This window comes from Lissotriton vulgaris, chromosome 10 (assembly GCF_964263255.1).
Source record: "Lissotriton vulgaris chromosome 10, aLisVul1.2, whole genome shotgun sequence".
Classification (NCBI taxonomy): Eukaryota; Metazoa; Chordata; class Amphibia; order Caudata; family Salamandridae; genus Lissotriton; species Lissotriton vulgaris.
Genome location: NC_141698.1, coordinates 947,564,597 through 947,592,095, shown reverse-complemented (window position 1 = coordinate 947,592,095; position 27,499 = coordinate 947,564,597). Strand labels below are relative to the sequence as shown.

Sequence of the window (27,499 nt, the reverse complement as noted above, 5' to 3'; positions counted from 1 at the left end):
ATGCTTGCTTTCCATAAAGTCTGTGTAAGCTTAGGTCTCTATGTTCAGATTTACTTGGCTTTGCAGAGATTCTGTAAAAACAAAAGTCTTCACATAAATTTAGCTTTGTATCAGAGCAAACTATGTCCTAGAAAGCACTGTTGGGCATGATCTCTAGCATGCAAATGAGTAAATCTCCATGAGGTAATCATAAAAAATAAGTAAAAGTGACAAATAAACCAATACAAAAAATATGTATTGAAGTTAATATAGGATAATCTGCCACCTGGTGTATTGGGCCAGGATAATGCAAGCCATCAAGGCACTTCCAGGTAGCAGCCAGCAATGCCCAATGGCTTGTACGGTAATGGGGTGGAATGCCAAAGTGAATTGCCATTGCCTTGTTACCTAGATTTGGCAGTACTTTATTTCCAATAATACTAGAATGTTAAGGCCTCTAATTTCCTGCTTTGATGCTCCATGACCTACAGATCATGGGAGTAAGGTATATAAACAAAATGCTGTGTATTTTGCCACACCCTCAATTTGTGATGTCATGATTTTATGCCACACTGGTCCTATTCTGGGCTCTGCTTTCTCCCCCACCCCGACCCTGATGTCACCCCCACATCCGTAGTACCATGTCTTACATTTTTATAGTAGTTTTTTCTGTACCTCTGTTGTTAATATTCTTCTGTTTGCAGTGGTGGCATACTGTTTTCACTCATCTTCCTGCAATGAATTATCATGAGTGTTAAAGTATTTTACGGTATACCACCAACAGTAGACATAAACTAGCCCACACTGAGATGCACACTGAGAAAGCAGCATTGTTTTTTCTCAGATACTGCAGAGGAACTGTTTCTGCCAACATAAGAAGTATTAGAAGTGCTAAGAAATTTCAGATGCAATCTGACATTATGTTCTTATGATATATCCAACAAGGACTGAAGTCTGGTCTATCGTGTTGTGAGAAAGGCACTCCAAGCTCATTAAAAGGCTCAAACACATGTACATGCAATAAAGTTCCCCGCCTTGTACACTACAAGGATGTTGTCACTGAGGAAGTCTGTGACAATTGAGAGGCTTGCAACCGTAGGCATTGAACTGCAATTTGATTTGGAAATCCCCTTTATGCATAGTAGGGAATAGTTGCAATGCCTGGGATTTAATTGGGAGACAATAGGAAGATATAAGGCATGTGAAGGAGAGGATGAAGGGTAACCAAAGGACATTGGGCCTCATCAGGATGTCGATCAGACTGCCATGGACAGGCCGTCGTGGCAGTCCGACTGACATCCAGTAGTGCGGTCCGACTGCCTCTTTATGATGCAGTCAGTCAGATGACATTGGTCGGAGGCACTGACTGACATTCCGCTGTAGGGATTACGATGTTCCTTTCCGACAACCTTTCTGTCGCAAAGGGACTTTGTGGCCCCTAACAGGACCCCTTTCCCCAATGGACCTGTGGTGCCCCCACAAACAGCCATACCCCGAGTGTCAGGCGCCACATTGTGTCTGGCACATGGTGCATAGATGTTTAAAAACATACCTTTTTCAATTTCAGCTTGTGCTGTGATCCTTTTCGGCCGTAGCACAAGCTACAATGGAAAAGGCTACGCTTCCCACTGCCTATACCGCAGTAACATCATAATTTGGCAATCAAACACACTACTTGATGTATGTGTGTAATACCTATACTTTCATATGCCACTTTTTTTTGGGTCAGTCAACGTACCTTAAATATGTTGCCTCATCAACAACAAACCCCTTACAACCATTCCTAGAATGAAACATAGTTAAATACCTTAAAGATACCAGAGTTAAAAAATGTTAAGCTTGTGCTGACGTGATGATTAAATATTTCAGATCCAAGCATCAATTTTATGTCCATTGTTCAAAAAGCTTTAATTGCCCAGATTCCCATGGCTCTATTTTTAAAATATAAGGCCCACTTCCAGTTTGAGCGGAGTGGTATTCACATATGGAACAGTGCTTTGTCTGATCATAAGTAGAGTGTTCCTATACATGGGCTAAGTAGGTATGTAAATACTGAGAATGATTTTACTAGGTGGAAATGCTTGCTGTAAAACCAAGAGCTGGGCAGACATGAGATGACAGCAACATTTGAGTTTGTCTTATGGTAAAGGGAGCATGGAATGCTCCCCACTGCCGTCCATCATCCAGCGGGGGGGCTACTCATGGATACCCAGGTCCCCCAGACTTCAGGAATCCTTGTTCCTAGCTCTCACCAGTTGGGCGCAGAAAAAGACAAGCTATTATGCACTGAATCGGGATCGGCATAAAGATATTGATCTGGGACACTCAGGTCTGCATTTCATTCTCTATTCTGGGTAGAAAAAATGACGATAGGCAGATTTAAGTGTGGACACACAGGATGGAAATGATAATTCTGGTCAGCTGGTATTCCCGCTACTAAATCTCGCTAACTTGTTACTAGGCCCATAATCAACATGTCTACGGTAAAAGGACAAATTGCGATTTTGAATAAGATACAACCCACTGCACCTGATTATTTTGGACTTTGAGTGAAGCAAGATAGTTCTTCAATATTTATGTGAGCTAAAAATCAAAACGGTTGTAGTCGGACTTTTAAGTTCTTTCAATTACTTTAAATTACCAGACTGAGCCCCCGGGATTTTAATATCAAATTCATATTAATATCATTCCAATCTGTTTTACTATTATTGGGGATAAATGCAGAATTGATAAATGTGAGGACAGTAGGCTTATCAATTTTGTTTAATCTAGTGCATTATTAATGTCTGCTGCCACATTTATGAGTCAATTTTGTTTCAATGTTTACAGGGCCCTATTGGTTCTGCTGGTGCTCCAGGCCTTCCAGGTGCCCCCGGTGCCAAGGTAAGGATATCCCTTCAGGTTGAACATTTCCATTTGATGAAATCTCTTCCTTTGCATGCTCAATTTTCCACCAGGAAAGAAGACCTTTTGAGTTGTGTTTTACACCATTTATTACAAATATATATCCAGATTTCCATTAGCTGCCTAATGTACTTGAAAAGTATGGGTACTTTTAACCTGGTAATAGGCTGGTTAAATGTTTCCAATAGGAAAAGTTTAGCCTAATGTCAATGCATGATTTTCCTGTACCTACCACTGCTACATTACTAGAGTAGCATGCTTTAAGTTACAAATAGGTACAGTTACTCACTTATGAAGCTATTGTTTTGTGCATAACTTGAAAACCAAAAAAGAATCTGGCATCCTTCATAAGACGTAAACCAACTTGGGAGGTTACTGCTGAAAAGGTCATGCTGCCCTATGGCAATATGTCTGAGTGGCCAGTGGCCTTAAATTGCATGACTGGCCAACTATTACATATATGCAATGAATGCACCAGACATTGGTTTGTATTAGAAGAATCTTTAGAACTTTTGAAAGGATTTTATGTACAACTTTTTAGACCTTTATTTCTGATGATTCATAGACCTCCCCATCATTGTTCTGCAGACAAAGACTAATAGCTCAGTACCTGCTCATACATAATTGCCCCAAAATCCTACAAAAGAGGTAGCCAGTGATATGTATTATCATATTAGGAATTAACACCTCCCTCTGTATCATCTAAAAAATGCAGGGAAGTGTCTCTGTGTTTGAGAGTTAGTGTGTGGGGTATGTCTGAGTTTATCTATAAGAATGTGTGTCACAGGTAATTGAAAACAATCTAGGAAGTCCCGCAAGTAATGTAGATATCTGTTTCCAACAGGGTGAAGTTGGCTCTGCTGGAAGCAATGGTCCTTCTGGTCCTGCTGGTTCTAGAGGAGATCCTGGCCTCCCTGGTTCTGTTGGCCCTGTTGGACCTGCCGTAAGTACAGATCAAACATTTCCTTAATAATATTTACTTTGTTGAAAGAAGGGTGATACCTTGAATATTACTAACACACATTTCTTTCTTTTCTCTAACAGGGAAATCCTGGTGCTAATGGTGTCGCTGGAGCAAAAGGTGCTGCTGTGAGTATTAGTATTTATAATGAGGTGCTTCTAAACATTTCCAGTGTGGTGAGGAATATTATGAGTTACATCAAAAATAAAGATTATGCAAATATTTTTTTAATTAGTTCAAACATGTCCTTACTGGTCACTGCACACAAAGGCAAGCCTTGCAGTAAGCAATAGTACCAAATGTCAGCAATGATACCAAAAGAAGGTAATGCCTATTGGAGACTTCTGAAATAGTCTCAGTCTAATTTTCTGTTAGACCCAGATATCAGCTGATTAAAAGGCTTAGGATACAGCATTACCTGTTATTGCTTGCTTACATTCTCACCTTCGAGTTGAGTGAAAGAGCAGAGAAGTGAAGCACACTGGGGCAATTGATGGTATGTCCTTTCATATTTGTTAGTGGAGTGACGTCAAGCGCCCTTTGACACCCATGACATGACAGAGCACGCAGCTTTGGCTACACATTCTGAGTCACCGGATAATTTTCTGCCTGCATTTCACTGTTTCATGGAACAGTGTGTGTGAAGCTGGTGGGGAACCAGAAAACAAAAAGTGAGATTGTGTTGAAGGTTGTGGGGAACACCTTTTAAAAATAAACAGGGGGTACAGGTATTGCAGCCTCCCCCATCAAAATAAAAGCAGCAGATGGCCATGGAAACCAGTTCCAGAACATGGCAGACCCCCATGGAAATGCCACCCTTCCTTGAACAAGGCAAACATTTTCAGAGAAGAGCAGCTTAAAAATAAACACGGTACATAGAGCACAGAGGTGACGGGCCACTAAAGTGGGATTCTCACTGTGGTTGACTTGCCAACTGTAATTATGTGTCAGGGAATTTTTTAAGTGCGATGTGCTAGTATCACATGACAACATGTAAACCTTTAGCCCCTCAACAACCTCGTATTAGCGGCTTGAAGATTAAGGGTAAGCACAGGCAGTGGAAACTACAGAAAAGAAACAAGTATTTTAGAACCTTGTAATTATTTTTTTGCTTGTGACACCGCTCTTAGGATCATGGAGACCAAGGGTAGCAAGGGCAATGCCAGCTCTAACAAAGGAGATATCAACATTCTGAACTGCTCCCCTGATGTTCTTTGGTTAACGCTCCTAGTATTTGCCCTTGCTTCCAGCTTGTGCCCATAACATGAGGCAGGAATTTAACAATTATTAATGCACTATATAATAGGTCATAATCTTTCATTGTTTGTCAAGGGTGATAGTTATTATGTGACATGTGCCTATGTCATTTAGAAGTAAATTCATGTTACTTTTTCCGAATGATGTAGATTTTTCTTTTGTTTTATAACAACTGTACCTAAGTAATTGTTTCTCTTCTACAGGGCCTTCCTGGTGTGGGTGGTGCTCCTGGTTTGCCTGGTCCACGTGGTATTCCTGGCCCACAAGGGGCATCTGGTGCTGCTGGTGCCAGAGGACTTGCTGTAAGTACAAATGTTTTCACATACAGTGCTTATTTGCTAATTATTTCAAAGCAAGTCACACAAATGATGAATGCTCTTGGTCAGTAAATGGACACAACTTGATACAGAATAATAATAATATCCATTTTTTTCTGTTTTGCCGTAGGGTGACCCAGGAACTGCTGGTGGAAAGGGAGATACTGGCTCCAAGGGTGAACCTGTAAGTAACAAGAAGGTTCTTTCAAATATAATATTCTGGCAGGGTTGAAAAACAACCATCATGTTGACCTGATCCTTGTCTCAAAGTTTGTTGTATTTGTCTTCTTCAGGGATCTGCTGGTCCCCAAGGTAATTCTGGTCCATCTGGAGAAGAAGGCAAAAGAGGTCCAAATGGTGAACCTGGTTCCTCTGGCCCTTCAGGCGCTGCAGGCATAAGGGTAGGTTTACGATCATTGTGGTTATGAAATTGTGGATTAGGAATGGCAAACATAATAATTTAGCATCCGATATCTTTGTAACTATGTCTTCAAAGAACATGCACAAGGCCCTCTATAAGTCACAACCTGTGTACAAGAGTATCAAATGTATCCCACTCTCTCTCTCTCTCTCTCTCTCTCTCTCTCTCTCTCTCTCTCTCTCTCTCTCTCTCTCTCTCTCTCTCTCTCTCTCTCTCTCTCTCTCTCTCTCTATATATATATATATATATATATATATATATATATATATATATATATATATATATATATATATATATATATATATATGAAAAACAGGTTCTGTTCACAGTGTTGTGGGCAACACTGTGAACAAGACCTGCGGTCGAAACGCGTAGGTGAAGGGGGCTACTTGTGAGTCTCTGGTTTAATAAACCCAACAAACGTAACTGAGCGAGTGCGGACATTAATTCTTTTTGGTGAACGATATATATATATATATATATATATATATATATATATATATATATATATATATATATATATATATATATATATATATATATATATATATATATATATATATATATATATATATATATATATATATATATATATATAATATATATATATATATATCATCCCTATGGCAAATGTGCAATATCAATGGATAAATTAGATTTAAATTATATATATAATACTGGACCTTCAAGTGTTCGTTCCTAAAAATGATAAAAATGTGCTCTTAACCCATATTAATTGTTATCCAAACACTTAGTTACTTATCATTATCAAGAAATGATCAAGTTGTGCATTGTGAATACAAGTCAGTTGTATATGGAAATCCTTCCACTTTGACCTTCATTCCAGAAAAACATTGTAAGGGCATTATGTATTAAGATGTCCTTTTTAACGCCATATAGTACATGTAGTCCGCCATAGTTTCCATATCAGAATGATATTATATCTTAAATTAAAATGACCACTTTAATGTGTGCTAGTCCCTTTATGAATTATGCCAAATCTCCCTCATGTTGCTTTACATTCAATGTAGTGCATTCATGGACACAGTATTCTAATTGTTTTGCTTAATGACTCTTCATAACTTTTTTATTGTATTTAATATGTTTATTTATCATGTTGTAGGGTGTTCCTGGAACCCGTGGTCTCCCTGGTGCTGATGGCAGAGCTGGTGGAATGGTAAGTTGAAAGACTGAAATGATACTGAAATATTGCTATTACTGCTCATGATTCATGGTTATCTTACTCATGGTCATTGTCTTTTGTGTTTTCTAGGGCGCTCCTGGAAGTCGTGGTTCTTCTGGTCCTGCTGGTGCTCGTGGTCCTTCAGGTGATGCAGGACGCCCTGGCGAGCCTGGTCTCTTAGGAGCAAGGGTATATTGAAATTTAAGATTATACATTATGATCTTTTGGAATGCAAGGAAATAACTTTTAATAAAAGACAAAAACAATCAGTGAAATGTATTTTTGAAATGTTCAGGCCGAAGTCAAAAGCTGAAGATTTCTGAGCATGCTTGAGCATGGTACTTGCTTTCAGGTACGAGAGCAATTCTTGAGTTCTGTGTCACTAATAATTCAGTATAATCAGTCATTATGCAAATAATACCCAGCAGATCCAAGTTAAGCAAATAGTACAGTTTTTAAATCCTGTGGAACATAGTGACTTTAGCCCTCTGGTATTATCTATCAGTGCCCATGTGTTACAGACACCTCAAAGTGGCATGAGATCATTCACTTTAGTGGTGAACTGTTGCAATTCAAGTCCCTTTTCTCTATGCCAAAGTGAGGAAGTTAAACAGACATCAGTTTGCATATATGAAATGTTATCTTAAGAAAACTGGGATAAAAAACCTGTAGCTAGTTGGGTGACACCATTTCAAGAATTAGCATTTCAACATACAACCATACACCAATAATATTATAACATATTTAAACCATCTTGTATGTTTCAAACAATATTTAATAATTATTAGGATCCTATAGTGTTGCCCTAAATAAATGTTTGAAGTAAAACATATCCCAAAAGATAGCGTCAGTACTAATTTATAAAGAAAGTGTATTGCCCCAATTGATTCTCTTCACTTTGATGCAGTTAGATGTGTTTTGAATGCTAAATAGTCTTAATGAAAAGCTTGAAAGTATCACAATGTAGAAATAATGTATTTGTGTATAAGTAATGTTAATTAAAGTAGCTACAATTTTCAAAATTATGTATATGAGATAATCACCAGTACAGTTGTTTTAACATAATACATTGTTTTGTTCTAGGGAATTCCTGGTTTCCCTGGTAATACAGGCCCTGCAGGCAAAGAAGGCCCCGCTGTAAGTGTTTTATTCTCACGTCTGAAAGCAGTGCAACATGAGTACATATTTTACAGAAGATAATATTAACAAATAAACATACTTTACTAGTCTGTTCTAACTATGTGGGCAGGGCTGTTGATAGTAATATAACTGATATAAAGATCAGTTGGGACAAACCAGGTGTTTTGTAAATTTAGATGAGTAATAATAAACCTTTTTGTTTTTTAGTGCTTCACTTAACAAAATATTGCAGGAAGCATTACATAAAAATGAATGAATCTAAATTGTGGTTGCTTTGAATAAATTAATGGCCAAATGGAGATAACTAATTTATAGCATTCGAGATTATGGAAAAGGACATGTTTAAATCAAGCTCTGCATAGGGATATGTTTTTCTGATCAAATGGATGAATGGATTCTTAAAGATGCCTGGCCATATACTAATGAAAGCACGTCTTATCTTTTGTAGGGTCCACAGGGCATTGAAGGTCGTACTGGCTCCGCTGGTCCAACTGGTGCTAGAGGCGAGCCTGGCAGCATAGGATTCCCTGGCCCAAAAGGCCCAGCTGTAAGTAACTTGGCCTAGGATATGAGTGAAGTGCCAACTACACCATCAGAGACGTTTATGACATTCGAAATCTTCATGAGGCAAATTCAGACTTTCCTTAATTAAAACCAAATTATTGACCTTAATTAACATGGAAAAATTTGCCACTTGCAGTTTTATTGCCATAAGCACTTTCTGGCAAAAGTGATACCCAAATGGTTGAAAGGGTAAATTAACTGCTTATTAAAGGCAGCCCACCATGATTTTAGCATCTTTGTGGGTCAAAAGGTAGCTAAATTGGACGTAACTATGTTTCTTAGTTTAATGGTTGGCCAACAATTCAACACTTTGACTCTGTGTGGTTTCCTTGACCCATCAAAATAAAAGTTAATTCCAATTTGGAATTTGCATAAAATTACATTTGTTCACAGTTTCTTTCTGCTATAAGTGCCATAATAACATCCACATTCTAAATTTAAAATATGCTCTTTATCTTTTTGAAATCAGAACATGAATTGTATTTTGTATAATCAAATTCTGTTTATTATACACAGGGAGAGCCTGGTAAGAATGGTGACAAGGGTAGCGCGGGACCTGCAGGTGCTAGGGTATGTATTTGTTTCTTCTTTTTTATTAATACATTATTTGCAATCATAGTGAATCTAAAACACCCATAACACCTTATAGCTATGCTCCAAGGTTAAAAACAAAGAGATGATTTGGAAACAACCATTTCATCAGCTTTATTATGTCTTTTATATCATCGTTTTATTGCAAATTAGGCTTAGTTCTGGTTTTTGTGTTTATACAATCTGCCCAATAAGCTATCTTGGGAAAACAGCGTGGGCAAAGCAGTACGGTAATCTGAATCCCATGCACTGATTAATATTGGTTTCAAGGGCTGTTCCTGTGTATTAATACCCTACCTGTCTAGATTGCCCAACCTTTACTACATATTTCAATACATGGTAGCAAATAAATCAAAAGAATGGAACACGGATTTGTGCTGATTTTTCAATAAAGTACTGGAGTTAAATCGTACACCCTGAATGAGCCCCGCATGCTGGCTTGAGTGGGTTTACTAGTAATTACTTTTGTCCAGCTCATAGACTTGTTTTTTTTTTTTTTTTGAGAGCAAGAAACTAGAGCAGTATCTTTCCCGCCCTGAGACCAAGTGTAAGAAAGGGCAGTGCCAAGGATGACAAATTGAATAACAAGGACACAAACCTCTACCCCTCATTGACTCTTAATTAATGTCCATTTAAATCGGAACTTGCAGATAATCCTAGTCTTTACAGGTTTCTGACAACAGCTTGCAAATAATTGATTTATAAAATAATAGGAAATGTTTTTTTAAAGTCAAACAACCACGGGAGACAGGTACTCATTAGTCATAGTAAAAAGCAATCCCTCAGGTTAAACAATAGTAATGGCATATCTGTGCTAATCTGAAGTTAATCATTTTAAAAATGGTTCCATGGTAAACAAACTGGACTAATCATGGTCCAATATCCCTTTGAATTACTGAATGAATAATCCATTGTAATCATGGGGAATTTTAGTATATCTAATTCTAGGACAATTGAATGTGGATGCAAAAACTATTTTTGTGCAGGCCTGTCTCAAACGGTAACAACACTTGCTCTCTGCTCATGATAGCTGATTAGTTAGACTACTGGCATGATATAAGAAGAAGAGAGGCTCAGATGCGTTATAGTCTGATGCTATGGTGCACCTGGGTAAAGTGTATATAAACTTGTAGCAAACCAGTCTTGAAATAGCAGGTCCTAGTTTGAACAAAAAGCATGGACTTTTTGTAAAATTAAACAATGCATGTGTAATAAATGTTAAATTTGTTTTAGGGAGCTCCTGGTAACGATGGAAACAATGGTCCCCAAGGTCCACTTGGTGTTGTGGTGAGTATCATTTTGTTCACTTATGTCATGTGATTATTTAATTTGCAATACAAGCACCTCTTCGTTTAATCATATATTTTCTTTTCTAGGGAAATTCTGGTGAGAAAGGTGAACAAGGCCCAGCTGGTGCTCCTGGTTTCCAGGTAAGAATTTCAATTGTATCATTTTATCAAGAATCCGTTAAACTCTCATGGGAAACTAGGGGAAATGTGGCTGTTCAAGCATTAGCTCTAGTTTGCTGATATCTAATGGTTTTGTTTACTTTTTAATAAGTCTGTTGAACATTTGATATGTTCACACTTGAAAAAAGTGATGTATTTAAATGTTTCATATTTCTTTTTTAGGGTCTGCCCGGTCCTGGAGGTCCTGCTGGAGAAGTTGGCAAACCTGGAGACAGAGTAAGTAATACACAAGAGAACAGAAGATGTTTGGGAGTATGTTAGAGTTGCTATCAATGAATAAACACAGCTCATTATACATTGGATGGCTGGTGATTAACCCAGTGGGAAAATACATTTGTAATGTATTTTGGACAATGTGCTTTTATTCACACCTATTTTTGAACAGGGTAGGTTTGTGGTTCAGTCAAAAATCTTAAAAAGTGGCTTTCCATCCATTAATGGCCTTCTTCCAACCAGTACTAGTATAATACAATTGTTTACTAGTAATGTTAATTGATATTGTGATAGTACATATTATTAATATTAGTAGTCATAGTAGGAGTAGACATACTTAAAAAATAACTGTGAAGTCCATCCCTTGCCAGGGCCACTCCCTGTCACTTCTTTTCTGTTATTAGCTAACCCCTACTCCCCCTCAGTCTTCTTCCACTAAGCTAAAACTGGGATTTAATGTACAGTTTTAAAAACCTGTGCTTTTAAAACTAATTGTGAAAGGTTGTATAAGGGGATGTTAAGATTCAAGAAGGAATCCCAGAGGCTGTCCCGGGCAGAACTCCTGACATCACTCTTACATTTCTAAATAAGCCACTAAAATGAACAGATGCCATTTAAGGGCTGAGCACTCGTGAAAATCTTCAGTGATGCCCACGCAAAAGGTCACTATTAACCCTGCCAACAACTTAATTTACCTTTCGTATTGAAGAATTTTTGTAATGGACTCAGTTTTTAATTTTGGATTTCACTTTGTATTCAAGACATAGACGAGGAACACTGTACAGAACAGTGTACACTGTTTTCTTTTAGATTAATTGTCTGACAGGATATTTTAAAATGTATTGAAACTGTTTTTCTTTTTGCAGGGTATTCCTGGTGACCATGGTCCTGCTGGTCCTGCTGGTGTGCGAGTAAGTATAAATTTATCATTTGTATTTTGTCAATGAATGTGATGAATTTACTATCAGGCTCATCCTAAGTCAAACAATAAATTGAAAGTCAGACGCACATGTTGTTTGCGCACCGCGTTTGAGCCTGAGATGGATGCAAATTGCTCTTTGACTCAGCCTTTTCCCCACAGACTCCTTGAGATACTACCAGGTGGAATGTGAATGGGTGAAATAGTCCTCATGGTGTGCATGTTAGAGAAAATCTTTATATGATATAGAAAATGTATTGAGTGCACAAACACCTGAAGGTCTCTTGGTGCTAGCAGCTAATATGTGCATGTGGCAATTAGGAGTTAAAAATATGGGTTTCAACCTTTTACATAAGGCTAAATGTGAAACATAGAGATAGCTGATTCCAGAGTCGAAGGGCAAGCCATAAAAAAACCCTGCCACCCATTGAAGATTTTTTTAAAACCTTGACCTGAAGAGGTTTTGATTGGGCAGATCTTAATGCTCCAGTTGTGGTGGTGTAAGGAGGCAGTCTTCCTTAGAGAAAATGAGGGGCTTGCCCAAACAGGCACTTGTGTACTTTTGAAAGAGATTTAAATAAAATTGTTTTGTGGATAGGAAGTCAATGTAATTTGAGCCACAAAATCCCAGCCTTCGTAAAATTCGGGCATGGTAGACACAATGGGGCAGATTTACAAGCCCCGTACGACACATTTGCTCCGCCCTTGCGTCACTTTTGTGATGCGGCGGAGGCGCAAAGCCAGCACCATGCTGCGGGGTATTTACAACCTGACGCATCTAGGGAGATGTGTCACGTTGTAAAGCCCTGCACCACATGTGGGTGTTCTGGCTCGCGGGGGGGGGCGTTCTGGCGCAGGAACGCCGCATAAAAGTGGCTGAGTGAAATCTACAAGATTTCACTGAGTCACTTTTGCGTCCATGCTGCGTCAAAACCCTGCACCTGCTTGAAGCAGGCGTAAGGATTGACGCAGCATGTTAAGCATAGGGGCACCCCGAGCCTTGCTGGAGCTGCGTCGCGCTTGCAATACAACTCCAGTAATACGTCACCTTTACGGCAGCAGATGCGTCACGCATCTTACTATTCTTGCCCAATGGTGCGCAGCATTGTGAATGCGGCACATCCATGGTGGCGCAAGAGGTGTCTACTGTGACGCAAAATAACTTGCGCATCCCTGCTGATATGAAGGGATGCACCAGTTATTGTAAATCTGCCCCAATGAGTATCTTGATTTTGAACAATATGCAGACCTCTTAGTTGGCTTTTTGGATGCCCAATTAATGGGCATTACAACAGTGAAAACCAGTTCCTATTTTGGCAGCAACCACAGATCTTCTAGCAACTGCCTCAAGGAAAAACTACAAAGTTTACTAATGGTATTTCACCAGGGCACATGGCAGGAATGACTGCCATATTGCCTCACGCTATGTAACCCTTTTTTCCACCAATGGCTTATTTTGTTGCTTTCCATAAGACGTTTTTATTGGAAACATTTTTGTGTATATTTTCAGCGAGCTAATGTTTCTGGTATTTTCTTTATGAGATTCCATCCATTTTTATTTTATTGAAGCATCTCTCTTGAGATAAATATTAGCCTCCATTAATGTAATCCCTGGTCCTTTTCAGGACTTGGCAGTGGCTTGCTTCAAGCTATGGCAGCTTGTCTAAAACTTAAGCATGGTGAACTGAAGTAAATCTTGTGAAGCTCAAAAATGCTTCACTTTCTTGATGTTGGACATTGAAGTCATCTATCCTTAGAAGCAATTACATTAAAGGTGAAAAATATTAAAGCAATATTATCATTTTGAAAGGAAAGTGGGGACATTCATATCTTACAAGCAATAACGATAAGGGACCATTATGATATTTAAAGTGGGAAGGACATAAAATTAAAAACCATATTAACCCCTTCGACGCTCATGACGAGCTCAGCTCGTCATGAGTTACGCCTGTTGTACGCTCATGACGAGCTGAGCTCGTCATGAACTGCGGGTTTTTTTAAAACTCAGCGCACAGCGGTTAAACGCGTAGCGCGCATGGGGTTAAGAGTGGACACGGTGCTCTATTTGTTGTTTTACTGTTGGGCGTAAATTACAATCACATTCTGGATCTTTCGATTTTGTTTTTCATTCAATTTTCATTTTCACCCTTTTGAGTTTTGTTGTGAAATAATTTGCGGCTGTCTACTGACAGGTAGCCACGAAAAATATGTTTGTGGCTTAGAAAACATTACGCAGAATTATACATAGTTCTAAGCATTTCATATGTTACCTCTGTTTGTCTACTGACCACACCACTGGAATGCCATAAATTAGTACATCTGAATATAGGTTGCCATGCCTGCTGAGGACAGAGTTTTCATACGAGGCATATTTCTACTCCTCTCTCATAACAACAATCTGCAGCAAATTCTGAGGAATTTTTCTGAATTCAAAGATATTGCCTCAAATGTTCCATAACGTAATCTCTTTGAAATTGCTTAAGCAATGACTCAGGTAGAGTGGTAGAGCAGTAACAGTAGAGCTTGTGGTAAGAAGAAGGAAGAACTATGACGTATTGAAGTGAAATCTTGTTTAAGGTTTGCATTGCAGTGGTATATGTATGAATACTGCATTATTAAATAGTAATTTCAAACTTAAACGTCATAAACTTTCAATATGCAAACTTGATACCGGGTTGATTGTAATGTATATTTCCGAACTCTTTAGCACTTCAGTTATATATATGTGGGTGGCAAACAATGTCATTAGCAATTATCTCCATAAAAACATCAGAAAGGCAAGATTAACATAAATAAATATAGAACTCTAAAGCAAAATCACTCAATATCAATGTACACTTCTCAAGATCAAATAATTTAAGGCTTTACTATGAATATAGCACATCACAGGAAAACAGCTGGCTTGACAATCCAACATTACTTTCCAGCTTATGAACTTGTGCATAGCATCTGTCCACTGATCTAATCTCTTAGTCGAACCTTAATTTAAGAAAGATCATTGCTTAAGAAAGGCCAAAATAACGTGCTTCATAAGTTGATGACTTGAAGCTGAAGTTGTCCAGACTTTTTTTGGTTTGCAGTTTTGTTGTTATATATGTTGCTATATATCACTCAAAACTTCTATGCATTTAAATAAAATGACCCTTGTACCTGCTGCTATACTAATCAACATGTCTTTCTTAGGGTGAGCGCGGTGCTCCAGGTGAAAGCGGCTCTGTTGGACCTCCTGGCCCCATTGGATCCCGTGGTCCATCTGGCCCTCCCGGCCCTGATGGTACAAAGGTAAGTTCAACTACTCACCTGTTTAAATAATTATGAAAGTAGTTTAATATGGGATCCTCAGTACACAGATAATGTTGTTAAAAATGTCTGCAAGCAGCAAGTTCATGACGTTTCTTTCTCTTGTGTTTTTAAGGGTGAGCCTGGTGTTGCTGGTTTAGCTGGTAGTGTTGGCCCATCTGGCTCCGGTGGAATTCCTGGGGAAAGAGGTACTGCTGGAGCACCAGGTGTCAAAGGAGAAAAGGTAAATGAAAACACAGTGATATGCCTCACCTACTGAATCTCTCCATTTACATAAAGTAATGGATTGTGAACCTCCCCTCTGCTTTCCACTGAGCTTCTAATTGTTGTGCATCACAACAAAAAACACTACTGTTCTACAATGACTGCTGTAAAGGACACGTCAAACAATGCATAACTCAAAATAATCATAGAAAGCAGACTTAGCAATTTATGCCTCAATTATAACATCTGTGCCAATCCAGGAACCAACTGTGCACCTGTAAATATTAATTATGTGAGGCACAGTATTTACCATATACGTAGCTTGTTCTAGTTTTTAAACTCACAGTAGGGGCTATTTCATGAATTGAATTATTTCTCCTGATTGGAATAAAACTTGGGGAAATCTTGGGGGTAAAGAGTGTGCTGTGCACAACTTGTGCCTGACCTGAAACCTTTATTGGGGCACAAATGGAAGTTTGCACCCAAATCAGGATTTGTAGCAAGGCCAGAAAGAGGTTTAGGAAAAGGGTCAATTTATCAGAGGCCTCTGGTGATGCTAATTGGTAAAATTTGACGCAGAAATTTATAGAGACTAATCCTGTGTGATTAAAATAATAAAATATGTAATCACGTCCTCCCATAGTAGTGATGGTCATTGTACTTTGATAGTAGTAGATTAGTGGACACATGTCATATAGATAGGAGAATTTAGAGTCCCCTACCACAGAAGTATTTTGATATTGATCCCTCCTTTCTCCACTTTTTCAGTTTTCATGTAATTGGAACAAACACAGCAGGAAATCTTGCTACATCACAAATGTTTGGCTCACTAATAAACTATACTCATCTCAATATTACTGAACCAACAAGAGCCCACATTTGAGGCCTTTAGACATCTTTGACATCACTCTACTCTGAGATTAACAGGCCTTTACATTTTTATGCTAATTCGATGCCTCTTTCCCAAAAACATTCTCAGGCTTGGAGCAAAACAATATCATCACTTATGTTAACTTGTAAACCTAAAAAACCATTGAACAATACATTTCAGAGAATATCAAACTTAAAGATGATGCAAGATGGGGAATACATTTGGATAATTCCTATGTGATGTCGGTAGCCCTTATATCTGGAAATAAGCAGCTGCATGGAAAATCAGTACAATAATGTTTTGTCCATGCAATACGTAAGTGAATTTTTTAAGATAGGGAATGTCATAAATGTAACATTTTCAAAACAATCCAAATGTTGTTTTGTTATTAGTGAACTTCCATGCTAAAATGTTGGATGAGCAAGCCCCAGTCATGCTGGCACTGTCATAATAATGCCCACCACATCCTTAATGTTGATAAAGAAGTACACATACCCAGTGCTGCAAAGCCACAAAGAAGCCGTCCATTAGGAAGAATGATGATAACATTGCGCTTTCTATAACACTGACAAACGTTTTTCTTCATTCTAGGGTGAAACCGGAAACCGAGGTGAATACGGAAACCAAGGAAGAGATGGTGCACGTGTAAGTACTTTGAATTGAATATACATAATTCTTGCTGGGGTTTAAGTCCTGTACTCTCAGATCAGGACAGACAAGGTCCTCTATTATATATTTTTTAGAATACTGCACCTTGAAATGCATAGTGAATATACAATTTTACCAGGTTAAAATAAGGTGGACTTTCACACGTATTTAAATTTGATAACATTATAGCAACATGTACCAATACATATAGGTAAACTATTCCTATACAGGAAGTCAATGATAATCAAAATACCTTTGTTTTCTTTTACACGTTTTTAAGTCTATGTCAGTCTTAACACTGCCTACAACATATTGATAACTTACTCCAGCTTCAGCATGCTTTAAAACCATGTATGGTAATTAGGCAAAGAGGGAGAACATTAACATCAGTTTTAAATTTTGAATAAAATACACATCTGCTTCTACTAAATGCAAGCAAAATGTGTTGCTGGACATAAACAGAGGACAATATTGCAGATTATACCAGGCTAACCAATATTTCCATGGGTGCTCTTATCAATCAGTGTTTTTAATCCTTCACATTCGGAGTTGGGAGCACATGTTGCGGTGCTGAATTCCACCACTATTATGTTTGGTGTACATTAAAAGGTGGGATCAGGGCACAGTGCTCCAGACACATTACTCATTAAAAAGTAGAACATTGAAATGTGTATAGACCCTAATTGAAGGTAATGGATGGTAAAATGCCTGGTATGAGCCTTCTCATCCAACATTCCAATGTCTCTCTTTCACTTCCTTCCTGTTTGACTTAGGATATTCCTCCTTCTTTGACTGGTATGTTCTAGCACCACTGTAACCATTGTGCCCAGGGCAATGTTCAAGCATTATTACCTGAACAGATAGTCAGCAATGGTTGATAATTTCTTTCCCCATAGTTGTGGGCCTGAAACACAGGCCAAGATGCTTAATAGGAGGGGGGTACCTGATAGCCGTCATTTCCCTGCAGGTAAGGGCAGTAACACTGATAGCACTCTCCTCTTCAGAAGCCGGGAGTGCTCAGAGAAAGAGCTACCTTCTATTCGAAAAGACAAAGAAAAATGGCTCCCTTCTCCTGTTGCCGTGCCTGAGCCTCTTCCAATGTATCCTGTTATTAACACTGTCTGGGCTCCTCCTTTTGATTTGGCTAACAGAGAAGACCAATCTGCCTACAGGAAGTAGAACATGTTTATTTACCAATTGGCTGAGTGTTCAGCAGTGGGATACAATACTATAATATTTAATTGAGTTAATAGAGCCAGGAGACTTTTTTAAGTGGTAGAAAAATTGAAAGGACACATTTCTGCTCCTCTGTAATGCTTTATCAATTACAATGGGACTTTGAAAACATTTGTAATGGTAGACTAACCACACATTCTAAATAAGGCTCTGATAAACCCGGGTTGGATATGAAATATGTGACTGTACCATGCATGAAGGCTTTCCAAAGGTAGCAATAACAGACAAATATAAATGTGAAGGTAGTACTTAGACAGTTTATATTTTCAATAAAATGTATTATTGGAACTGTTTTACCAATCAATGGTAAACATTTGTTTATGTATTATCTTTAGGGTCCAGCTGGTGCTTCCGGTGCTCCTGGTCCATCCGGAGGTCCTGGTGAGAGGGTGAGTCTAAAACTACATATCCTCTGATAGTACAAACATGGTTTAGCCTTGGAAAACATATTGCTATCTGGTATCATTCATTCTGGATGGTTTTTGGCTGACAATTTGTTGATATTACACACCTTTATATTAAGTTGATCAGAAAAATCAATTTGGATTTTAAAAAAGGCGTCACTCAGCCAAACATAAAAATCCACTTTATGTCATTCTAACCCAACAGCACCAACAAAAATATTAATAGGGATTTCAGGATGTCATTCATTGATATGATGTCTGATAGGATCTGTGCACCATCTGGGGCCTTATTCACTAAATGCCCCTTTAATACAGATATATATATTTTTTTTATTAGATGAAAGTGAGCATTGTTCTGAGATAATTGGAACAATTTCATAACAACCATGTCACACATACAGTTAGATGTTACCTGTATGTTTTTGTAAGCCTTGATTGTGTACAGGGTTTGACTGTATTGACGTTAGCACAGTGTGGCATCATATTGGTGCTCTCCTTATGGCTTTAAATACTAAAAATCATTAAAGGAAGAGAATCAGTTCACATATCAACTCTGTGTTTCTATACAAACATTATTTTATTTTGCTCATGGATGTTGATTCACCAAAATATAATTTTAAGTAAATATGGCTTCATACACCCTTTAACTGTCAATAACATCCCATCATTCATTTTGTTCCCATCCTTAAGCTTGTAATAATCTTCTACTGTTTGCAGAGTTGCTAGGGGAAGATCACTGAGAGAAACTACAGAAGGTGTACAGAGCCTTTATAATCTGCATACTTTCTGTTTCTATCTTCATGACCCTTGTGACCAGGGTAGTAAGGGCAATGCTGAGGTACCTAAGGAAAGACTGCAGGTAACAGCTGTTACCACTGGCCACCCCTAATTAACATTCGGGATTCAATAGCTAGCATTCTCTGCCCATTTCTGTAGATAGTAATAGGAATTTAGTGAATATTTCAACTTAATATCAAATAATGATAACAGAAGGTATCTCCTAAAAAATCATAAGAGTGCACCTTGCTTCCAAAAATGTAATACATAGAGTCATGTGTAGTTAAAGAGAACATAACTGACCCATATAAACTCTATAAAAGTGGCAATTTATCATGCTCCTAATATGGTACTGAAGTTGGACAACATTATAAAATGTTTTCTTCCATTTCAGGGCGAATCTGGTCCTTCTGGTCCTAATGGTCCTGCTGGCCCTCGAGGAGCACCTGTAAGTATCCATCCTTACAAGTATTCCACTCTTATAAAAAATATATTTAACCAAGAAGAGCCATAGTTCGATGCCTGTATAATTTCTGATCCAATGTTTTTCATTTCCTTCAAGGGTGAACGTGGCGAGCCTGGTCCTGGTGGTCCCACTGGCTTTGGCGGACCTCCTGTATGTATCTACAACTCTTGTTAAATGATTTTTAGTACATATACATTTCTTCACACTGTACTTTAAGATTTTTTTTCACATCCCATTTCAATAGGGTGTCGCTGGACACACTGGTGTGAAAGGAGAAAGAGGCGAAAAAGGACCTAAAGGTGAACTTGGCTCACAGGGTCCAGTTGGTGCAGCTGGTTCTAGTGGTCCTGCAGTAAGTAGCTTAAATATAGAATGCCAATATTATGGAACTCGTTTTGTTGTAATGATGCAGAGTGTTGTCATTGAATATCAATGTTACATGATTTTTAAGACTATTTTACTGTGGTATTAGACCCATAATCTTCCTTTTAACAGGACTCTTAACCAATCATATGGCTTAGTGAACTAATCCATGGATTTGTCTTGACCATATGGCCACAGTATCATGCAATGAAGGCACCTGAGTAGATTTCTTGCAGGAGACGTTTAAACTTCTTTAGTCTCACTGAGCTTTTATCATAATAGTTACTCAACAGCAACGGGGTGGGCTATATATATTATATTGGTCAAACGACATATTGTTAAAGCCTTTATGTCGATCATAATGTTCTGGAATTGGAAACACCATATTTCATATTTAGAATATTAGGTGGACACAGCTTTGTTGATTTCATCCTTATAAGACAATGCAAGTAGATTAAAACAAATACTACAAAAAGGTGTCTTTTAGATTTTTAAAGTAAAATATGTTTGTATAAGAACAGTGGTAAACTAGAGTGCCATGTTCTTCAGACCAACCACTGAGTGCCACTAACCAGATGGCACATTTGGTCACAGTAAGCCTAGAAAAGCAGATCCAAAACTGCAAATGATATGTATGATGATTCAACCTGGCAAAACAAGATCATATAACAAGGACTTTGAAACTTCTCCAGTGTTCATTAGACCATCAGGTAAAAGTTAAAATACTGGGTACCAGGCACAGACCCTGATGTTGCAAGACCCATGGCTATGTGTAAAAACTGCCCTCTCCCTTCCCCACTACAGAGGTCTGAATTGAATTGCTATGATACAGTCTACCAGGAATTGACAAAGAGTGATAGTTTTTTCCTTAAAATCTGCACCCACTGCAGCTAAAATATGCCTTCAGAAAGTAGTACTATTTTGCATGTTTTCCTGTAAATGATTCTTGTGACATTATTGCAACATGTATGTATAATGGTGTGTAACATTTTGCGATGACATCAATGTAGTTCTAAGTACTGAAAATATGTTTTTTCAGACACCATGGCTAAGAAATTTGCATTTGAATATAGTATTTCTTTTTATACTGATGTATACATCTGACTATAATGTTTACATTGTGCAATTTCTCTCTACATAGGGTCCCAATGGTGCTGCTGGAGCCCCTGGTGCTCGTGGTGATTCTGGTCCAGCTGTAAGTATCACTCATGACCATCTTATTATCCTTTCTTCAAGTTTTTCTGTTCTGGTTCTTCATTTTGAAACCTCATATTGGTGTCTGCTTACAGGGTGCTACAGGATTCCCTGGACCTGCTGGAAGACCTGGTGGACCTGGCCCTGCAGTAAGTCAATCCTAGAAATAAAATGAGGCAGAAACAAGACTCATTTCTTACCTTTATTATTTAACCAGATAAAAAGCATTTATTTAACACATTGTTAGCCTGCAAAGAAAATAATAATATTACATGGAAAACAGATTATCATCTTGCTCTTGAAGTATCTATGCATATTCTCTATGACTTGATAGTGCATATAATTGATTTCACATTATCAATAACACTGTCAACAGCATTAAATATACATGGATTAGGACATACATGGTACATAAGGGAAATTATAAGTTGATCATTATTTTCAAGAACTTCCTTTTCATAGCAGCTCACCTAATAATATGGTCAGTTGCCTCTTAAACCTAGAATAATAATTGTATCTTAGTGCTCCTAAATTACTCTGCATTAAAGGATACATTGATGTTGCAATATGTATAAATACCCAACCATACATCATGAAACAAAGGAACACGTTGGAATGCCTATTGTTTGTGATTGTTAGAGATGCTCAAGTACATAAATAGAATTGTTGTTTGTTTTCTTTACACTGGATGGTGTTTTTAATAAATGATTTACTATTTACTTAATATAACTGCAGCATATTACCAGTGTTGCTGTATGGTTGGAACTCCGGCTGAGCTCAGGGTGACTGTTTTCATGCTCTATGTTTGGGTGGCATCATCTATTGCTACAAGCATTTGAGAATTATCTTTGACTGTAATTGGTTAAAAGACTAGGGGCATAAGTACTAAAGCATTTTCTCATAGCCACAGAATGGGTAAACCCCTTTGAGAGATCTGGCCAATGGCCAGATCTCTCAAAGGCTTTTTTAAGATAAATTTCACCGTGTTCATAGCTATTTTATCACATCCACTCTGCTCTTAGTGAGATTACGATGGAGAGTTAGGACAGTTAGTCCCTCCGATGATTCTTGCATGCACATCCTGCAATAAAGAGCTTTTACCGATTCTGAGTGCGCATAGTGAAGACAAAATAGCAATGACCAACTGTTTGCACCAATAGTCAATATTAGCAGTTGTCCCAACACTCCTACTAATAAATGCAGACACACGTTTCAATTGTTCTTGCCTGTTTCTTCCCTTTCCTCCACACTTTTTGTAAAACAAGTAAATAGTAGCGGTTATTACCTACATAAAAATATTTATTTTGTGTGAGCCAATTCCTGCATTGTAAGGTGGATTCATAATTGTATGTATGTAAGTATGTCTCATGTAGTCTCCTTAATAGAGCTACCACACTTCAGACAAAAGTTTGATACTATACCATCACATATTTGATCTGAGCTCAACAATATCAATCATATTTCCTCACCCTCAAATGCCTCTCTAGTTGTTTGTTTCTCCCCTTGATGTATGCCATTTCAAATTCACAGCTGAAATAGTCATGTTTCAAGAGGCAACATAGTGTTCAGTCACTAGCAGATAAAAATAAACTAAACAATGTGTATCCATTTATGGGACCCAAATTAAAGTCAGATCCTATTTTAAAAACCATAAGCACAAATAAAAAATGTGTTTAGTTGTATGGTGATACACATTTTTCTGCTTTGTCTCTAGGGTATGGCTGGCCCAGCTGGCCCAACTGGCCATGCTGGTAAAGATGGCCCAAGAGGTCCCCGTGGTGATTCTGGCCCAGTGGGTCGTCCCGGTGAAAATGGTGGTGGTGGTCCCCAGGGTATTGCTGGTGACAAGGGTCCTTCTGGTGACGCTGGCCCTCCTGTAAGTAATTATCGATTTTTTTTGTGTTCCATGTAATACTTGATTATGATTAGGAATTTCTCTGTCAATACCTTTATCAATGAATACCACTACTAATATGTAAAGAAAAGTCTTTGACTGTACATAATAGTTCAACTTTAACAAAGCACATCTTCTGTGAATATAAGGAAAAAAAGTTATTAGCACAATTCATGATAGTTTGAGAAATAATACACTAGAATCCAGTAGAATATCTAAAATTCTATCTAGTGAGATGTTGTGGGAAGATAGGTTATTAACCAAATATTAACACTAAACATTAATAGTTCATCAGCGTTAGATGTCACTGATGTCTTGTTTGACCTAGATGCAAGTTAAATGTAGGGCGAGTTCTTGTGTGGCATAAAGACCAGCAAGAGTATTCTGCAGATGCCCAAAACATAATTTGTGTTACTTCTTTTTAGATAACTGGGCTTATCACATTTACTCAAACATTCTCCAGTATCTCTTGCACTGTAAATAATTGTGAACATCTTGAAATAAAGACAAAAGATCTTGATCACAAATGCCCAACTCTCTCAGCTGCTGGAAATTACCTAGGCATTGTGCTAAAACATAATGCATGTTCCAGTTATCACATCATCTTTATGCAGGGACTTTACTTTGGATGATACACTAAAACTCCTGAATTGGTTGATGGACTAGAATGGCTCATAACTAGCACATATGCTGCTGTGTTAGTAGAATGAAGCATTGGTAACTTCAAAACATTGCCTATTGGTTAGAGTAGATAGAGCTTGTTGGATGATGCATGAATTAGGCATTATGCAGAATAATGTGAGATTTATACTTACCTATCCTGTACCTGTCTCATTCTCCTTTCTCTAGGGTCCTCCTGGTAGTTCAGGTCCATCTGGTGTCCTAGGTTCTCGTGGTATTCTTGGTCTTCCTGGTACCAGAGGTGAACGTGGTCTTCCTGGTGGTCCTGGATCGAATGTAAGTTTTGACTATTATGCACCTCACAAGAACGTAACATAATCAGACCACCATCAGCAAATCCATTGACAGTTTTGTAGCTTTAGGCCACTTCAACATTTGATGTCTGTCCCCATAGTATACCCATATATGTACCACATTTTGAATCTTTCCCTGCAGCCAGTATCTCCCTATATGTTAATCTTGTGAGCAGTCCATTGCTCCAAAGATACTTGTGCCAAATTTAAGTACTGACACCAAAAATTAAAAAAAATATAATGTCTTAATGTTAAATAGGTGCACTAATTCAGGCAATACATTACGTTAACATAGTCGCAACACAACAGTTAAATATGATGTCGAATTTATAAACTTATATTATATATACATGCTCAGTCAAACATTTTTTAACATCTTTAATTGTAAATGAACTGAGGAAACGCTGCATACTACCTCATAATATGCATTTTACAATAAAGTGACAGCCGACGACCAGTATGCTAATGGTCAAGTGGCCAATTCAGTGTGGTTTTACATCATTGCAATGATTTAACACCTTGTGTCCTGGATTTAGTTTAATATCTTTGTTTAGAACCACCCAACATGACTTAACAACATGGTATAAATCATGTATGCCGACCTGCACAGAGTATTATGTCCTTTATTATCAGTGCTGATGGAGTAGAGGGGCATTATGGCCCACTCGAAGCTTCACATGTAATGAGTTATGGCCCTTTCCACACACAACTATGGTAATATATATATATATCACATTCTGCACTCCGGAATATATAGACTATATATGCATATATATCATGCATTACAATACAATAGAGGATTGGATAATTGTAAGTATTGACTTTTACAATGGTACTACTCAACTAAACTCCATCTGCTTGTGCTTCTTTCACAGGGAGAGCCTGGTGGTGCTGGACCTTCTGGTCCCGCTGGTTCCCGTGGTGCCCCTGGTCCCGTTGGGTCTGCTGGCATGAATGGTGGTCCTGGTGAAGCTGGTCGCGATGTAAGTCAAATGGGCACTACGATCATGAACATGTAAACAGATAGCAAACTACTGTCAAGTGAAGGTCTGATCCCAATTACAAAATATCTACTACTGTCACATGATTTTCTGATCCAAAGTGCAAAATATGTACCACATGTTGCTAGACTAATTTTAGGGGGGTTCCTACAACAAGTTCAATTCACTATGCCTTTTTTTTGGAGCCTATCATAGAGGTATCAAGTGGACAGAATCTATAGCCACCAAAATCACAAGTTTTAACTAGTTACAAAATTAAGCAGACTCCTGGCTGACCAGTTTGCTTTTGTTTAAACCTTTTGGCTCATTCAGTGTTATACGTTCGGTAGTTAAGGTGAAATACCCACTGATACCACTACATCATTACTAGAGACAAAACTCTCTGTGTGTCTTTCTAACAGAGGGTTCACATGTACAGTCCTAAACCATTTATAATGAATGCAAGTTCTGTCACCACCTGCACCCTGAATTACAATGTATCCAGCCTATCTGCACTTTATGTAGTACAGTATAATTAATCACTTAGTCTTTCTTTGAGCCACCATAGCCACTATGAATCTGCCATGGACCTGGTTGTAAAATTATGTTCCTGTGCAGCAGTAAGATATTCACTATCATGCTATCTACTACCTCACTGCACTCGTTCCACTTAACATGCTTTTGGAGTGCAAGTGCACACACTGCTTTTAGAATGCCTACATTATTGATTTGTATGTGCATTTCCACTGCACTCCATCACTAAATATGTTCCCACTCAAAAATAGCATTATCTCTATTCTAGCTTGCAAAAATAACACAATTTTCTGATAGTTCTTGTTAGATAATGTAGGTATTTGGGGCATGGCGCATAACTGCTTTATTTGGGTAGCTGGGTTAACATAATCTGCGTATTGTTCAGATTATTCCTGATCAATATTTCCAGAATATTGCATTATTTTCATGCAGAATTTTGGATGTCTAAATGTATTTTGGACTTCTTTAAACTAGATTTGATTACATAACTGACGTCTTATACAGTTTGTAGAAGAGCAGTTTTCAAAGCCATATTCGATTACTTGGTAAAATGGCTTTTTGTTATCACTGTAATTCCTGCATGTGTAATAAAACAAGGTTCAAATATGCATCAGTGTTGACCTGCAGGAATTGACATTGACAAACATTTTATTCAGGAAATTGATAACTGTGTAGAAAAAGGGAGTATAGCATCATTAAAGGGGGTAACACATCTGATACCTTAGTTGGAAGAGCTAGGTTTTTATAGGATAGATATACAATGCACATGAAATAATGTTGTACTATAACACTTGATATCTCATTTTTATATCCTCAAAGGGCAACCCTGGTAATGATGGTCCACCAGGCCGTGACGGAGTGGCTGGTTCCAAGGTAAGTCTAGTTACTTGTATTGATACATTTAATTCTTAGTCTTTGTTGCCTCTTTGTAAAATTGTTCTACATTTGTGTTCTATTGTAGGGTGAGCGTGGTTATCCTGGCAATACAGGAGGTGTTGGACATGCTGGTGCTCCTGGACCCCATGGCTCCGTCGGCCCTGCTGGCAAGTCTGGAAATCGCGGAGAGCCTGTAAGTTATGAATTCTGTTTCTTTATTAAGGATATAATTTACAAAAATGGAAACACAAATCCCAGATATACTTATACCTGACCTAATCAGAACCTTTAAACTGCATAATGTAGCAGAGTGCACACAAATGTTTACTTTGCAGATAAAACTAGAGTTTGCATGTGAACACACAGATGGCCATACAGAAACTACCAAATCTGGATGCAAACAGTATGGTTTAGTATTGAAGCAACAGAAATGGGAACTGAATAACAACCTAAGAAGCAAGAGTACTAGCAAAGCTTCAATGTCAGTGCCACAAAAAAGCAGTGCTACATTTAGTGGCAAAGCTGAAAGTAAAAAAAAGAAGTTGAGAGAAAGAGACAACCAATGAGGTCCATGTAGTTTTAACATTATAGAAAACAAGGCAGATGAATCCTCAGCTATTTCAAAACCAGATGATATTTCATTACCTAAAACAGTGCTAAATTCATCCACAGCTCTGCTTAAATAAGACGGTACATCCAATCATCTAAAAAAGAAAAAAGGAAAGAAAAGAAAAAATAGGAAAAGAAATATTGGGACTCTGCACATTGTAATTAATTATTGTGAAGAAGTAGGTATGGAAATCATATATTCTCCTCTACCCAAACATAAGAAGATCCTGTTAAAGTTGGGTATTTGTTGT

General features: G+C 38.0%; 1 protein-coding gene across 2 annotated transcripts in view; it reads left to right on the top strand.

Annotated features, from left to right (window-relative positions):
- Window positions 1-27,499, top strand: part of COL1A2 (collagen type I alpha 2 chain) — a 67,572-nt gene that overhangs the window by 24,811 nt on the left and 15,262 nt on the right. For both annotated transcript variants that reach the window (XM_086941950.1, XM_086941949.1), the window contains exons 14-42: window positions 2,809-2,862; window positions 3,728-3,826; window positions 3,928-3,972; window positions 5,305-5,403; window positions 5,549-5,602; window positions 5,712-5,819; window positions 6,963-7,016; window positions 7,113-7,211; window positions 8,106-8,159; window positions 8,611-8,709; window positions 9,243-9,296; window positions 10,551-10,604; window positions 10,694-10,747; window positions 10,949-11,002; window positions 11,866-11,910; window positions 15,102-15,200; window positions 15,334-15,441; window positions 16,885-16,938; window positions 18,513-18,566; window positions 19,753-19,806; window positions 19,921-19,974; window positions 20,069-20,176; window positions 21,329-21,382; window positions 21,477-21,530; window positions 23,096-23,257; window positions 24,125-24,232; window positions 25,125-25,232; window positions 26,583-26,636; window positions 26,725-26,832. In XM_086941950.1, the coding sequence (XP_086798076.1) occupies window positions 2,809-2,862; window positions 3,728-3,826; window positions 3,928-3,972; window positions 5,305-5,403; window positions 5,549-5,602; window positions 5,712-5,819; window positions 6,963-7,016; window positions 7,113-7,211; window positions 8,106-8,159; window positions 8,611-8,709; window positions 9,243-9,296; window positions 10,551-10,604; window positions 10,694-10,747; window positions 10,949-11,002; window positions 11,866-11,910; window positions 15,102-15,200; window positions 15,334-15,441; window positions 16,885-16,938; window positions 18,513-18,566; window positions 19,753-19,806; window positions 19,921-19,974; window positions 20,069-20,176; window positions 21,329-21,382; window positions 21,477-21,530; window positions 23,096-23,257; window positions 24,125-24,232; window positions 25,125-25,232; window positions 26,583-26,636; window positions 26,725-26,832 (2,205 nt within the window). The remainder of the gene's footprint in view (window positions 1-2,808; window positions 2,863-3,727; window positions 3,827-3,927; window positions 3,973-5,304; window positions 5,404-5,548; window positions 5,603-5,711; window positions 5,820-6,962; window positions 7,017-7,112; window positions 7,212-8,105; window positions 8,160-8,610; window positions 8,710-9,242; window positions 9,297-10,550; window positions 10,605-10,693; window positions 10,748-10,948; window positions 11,003-11,865; window positions 11,911-15,101; window positions 15,201-15,333; window positions 15,442-16,884; window positions 16,939-18,512; window positions 18,567-19,752; window positions 19,807-19,920; window positions 19,975-20,068; window positions 20,177-21,328; window positions 21,383-21,476; window positions 21,531-23,095; window positions 23,258-24,124; window positions 24,233-25,124; window positions 25,233-26,582; window positions 26,637-26,724; window positions 26,833-27,499) is intronic.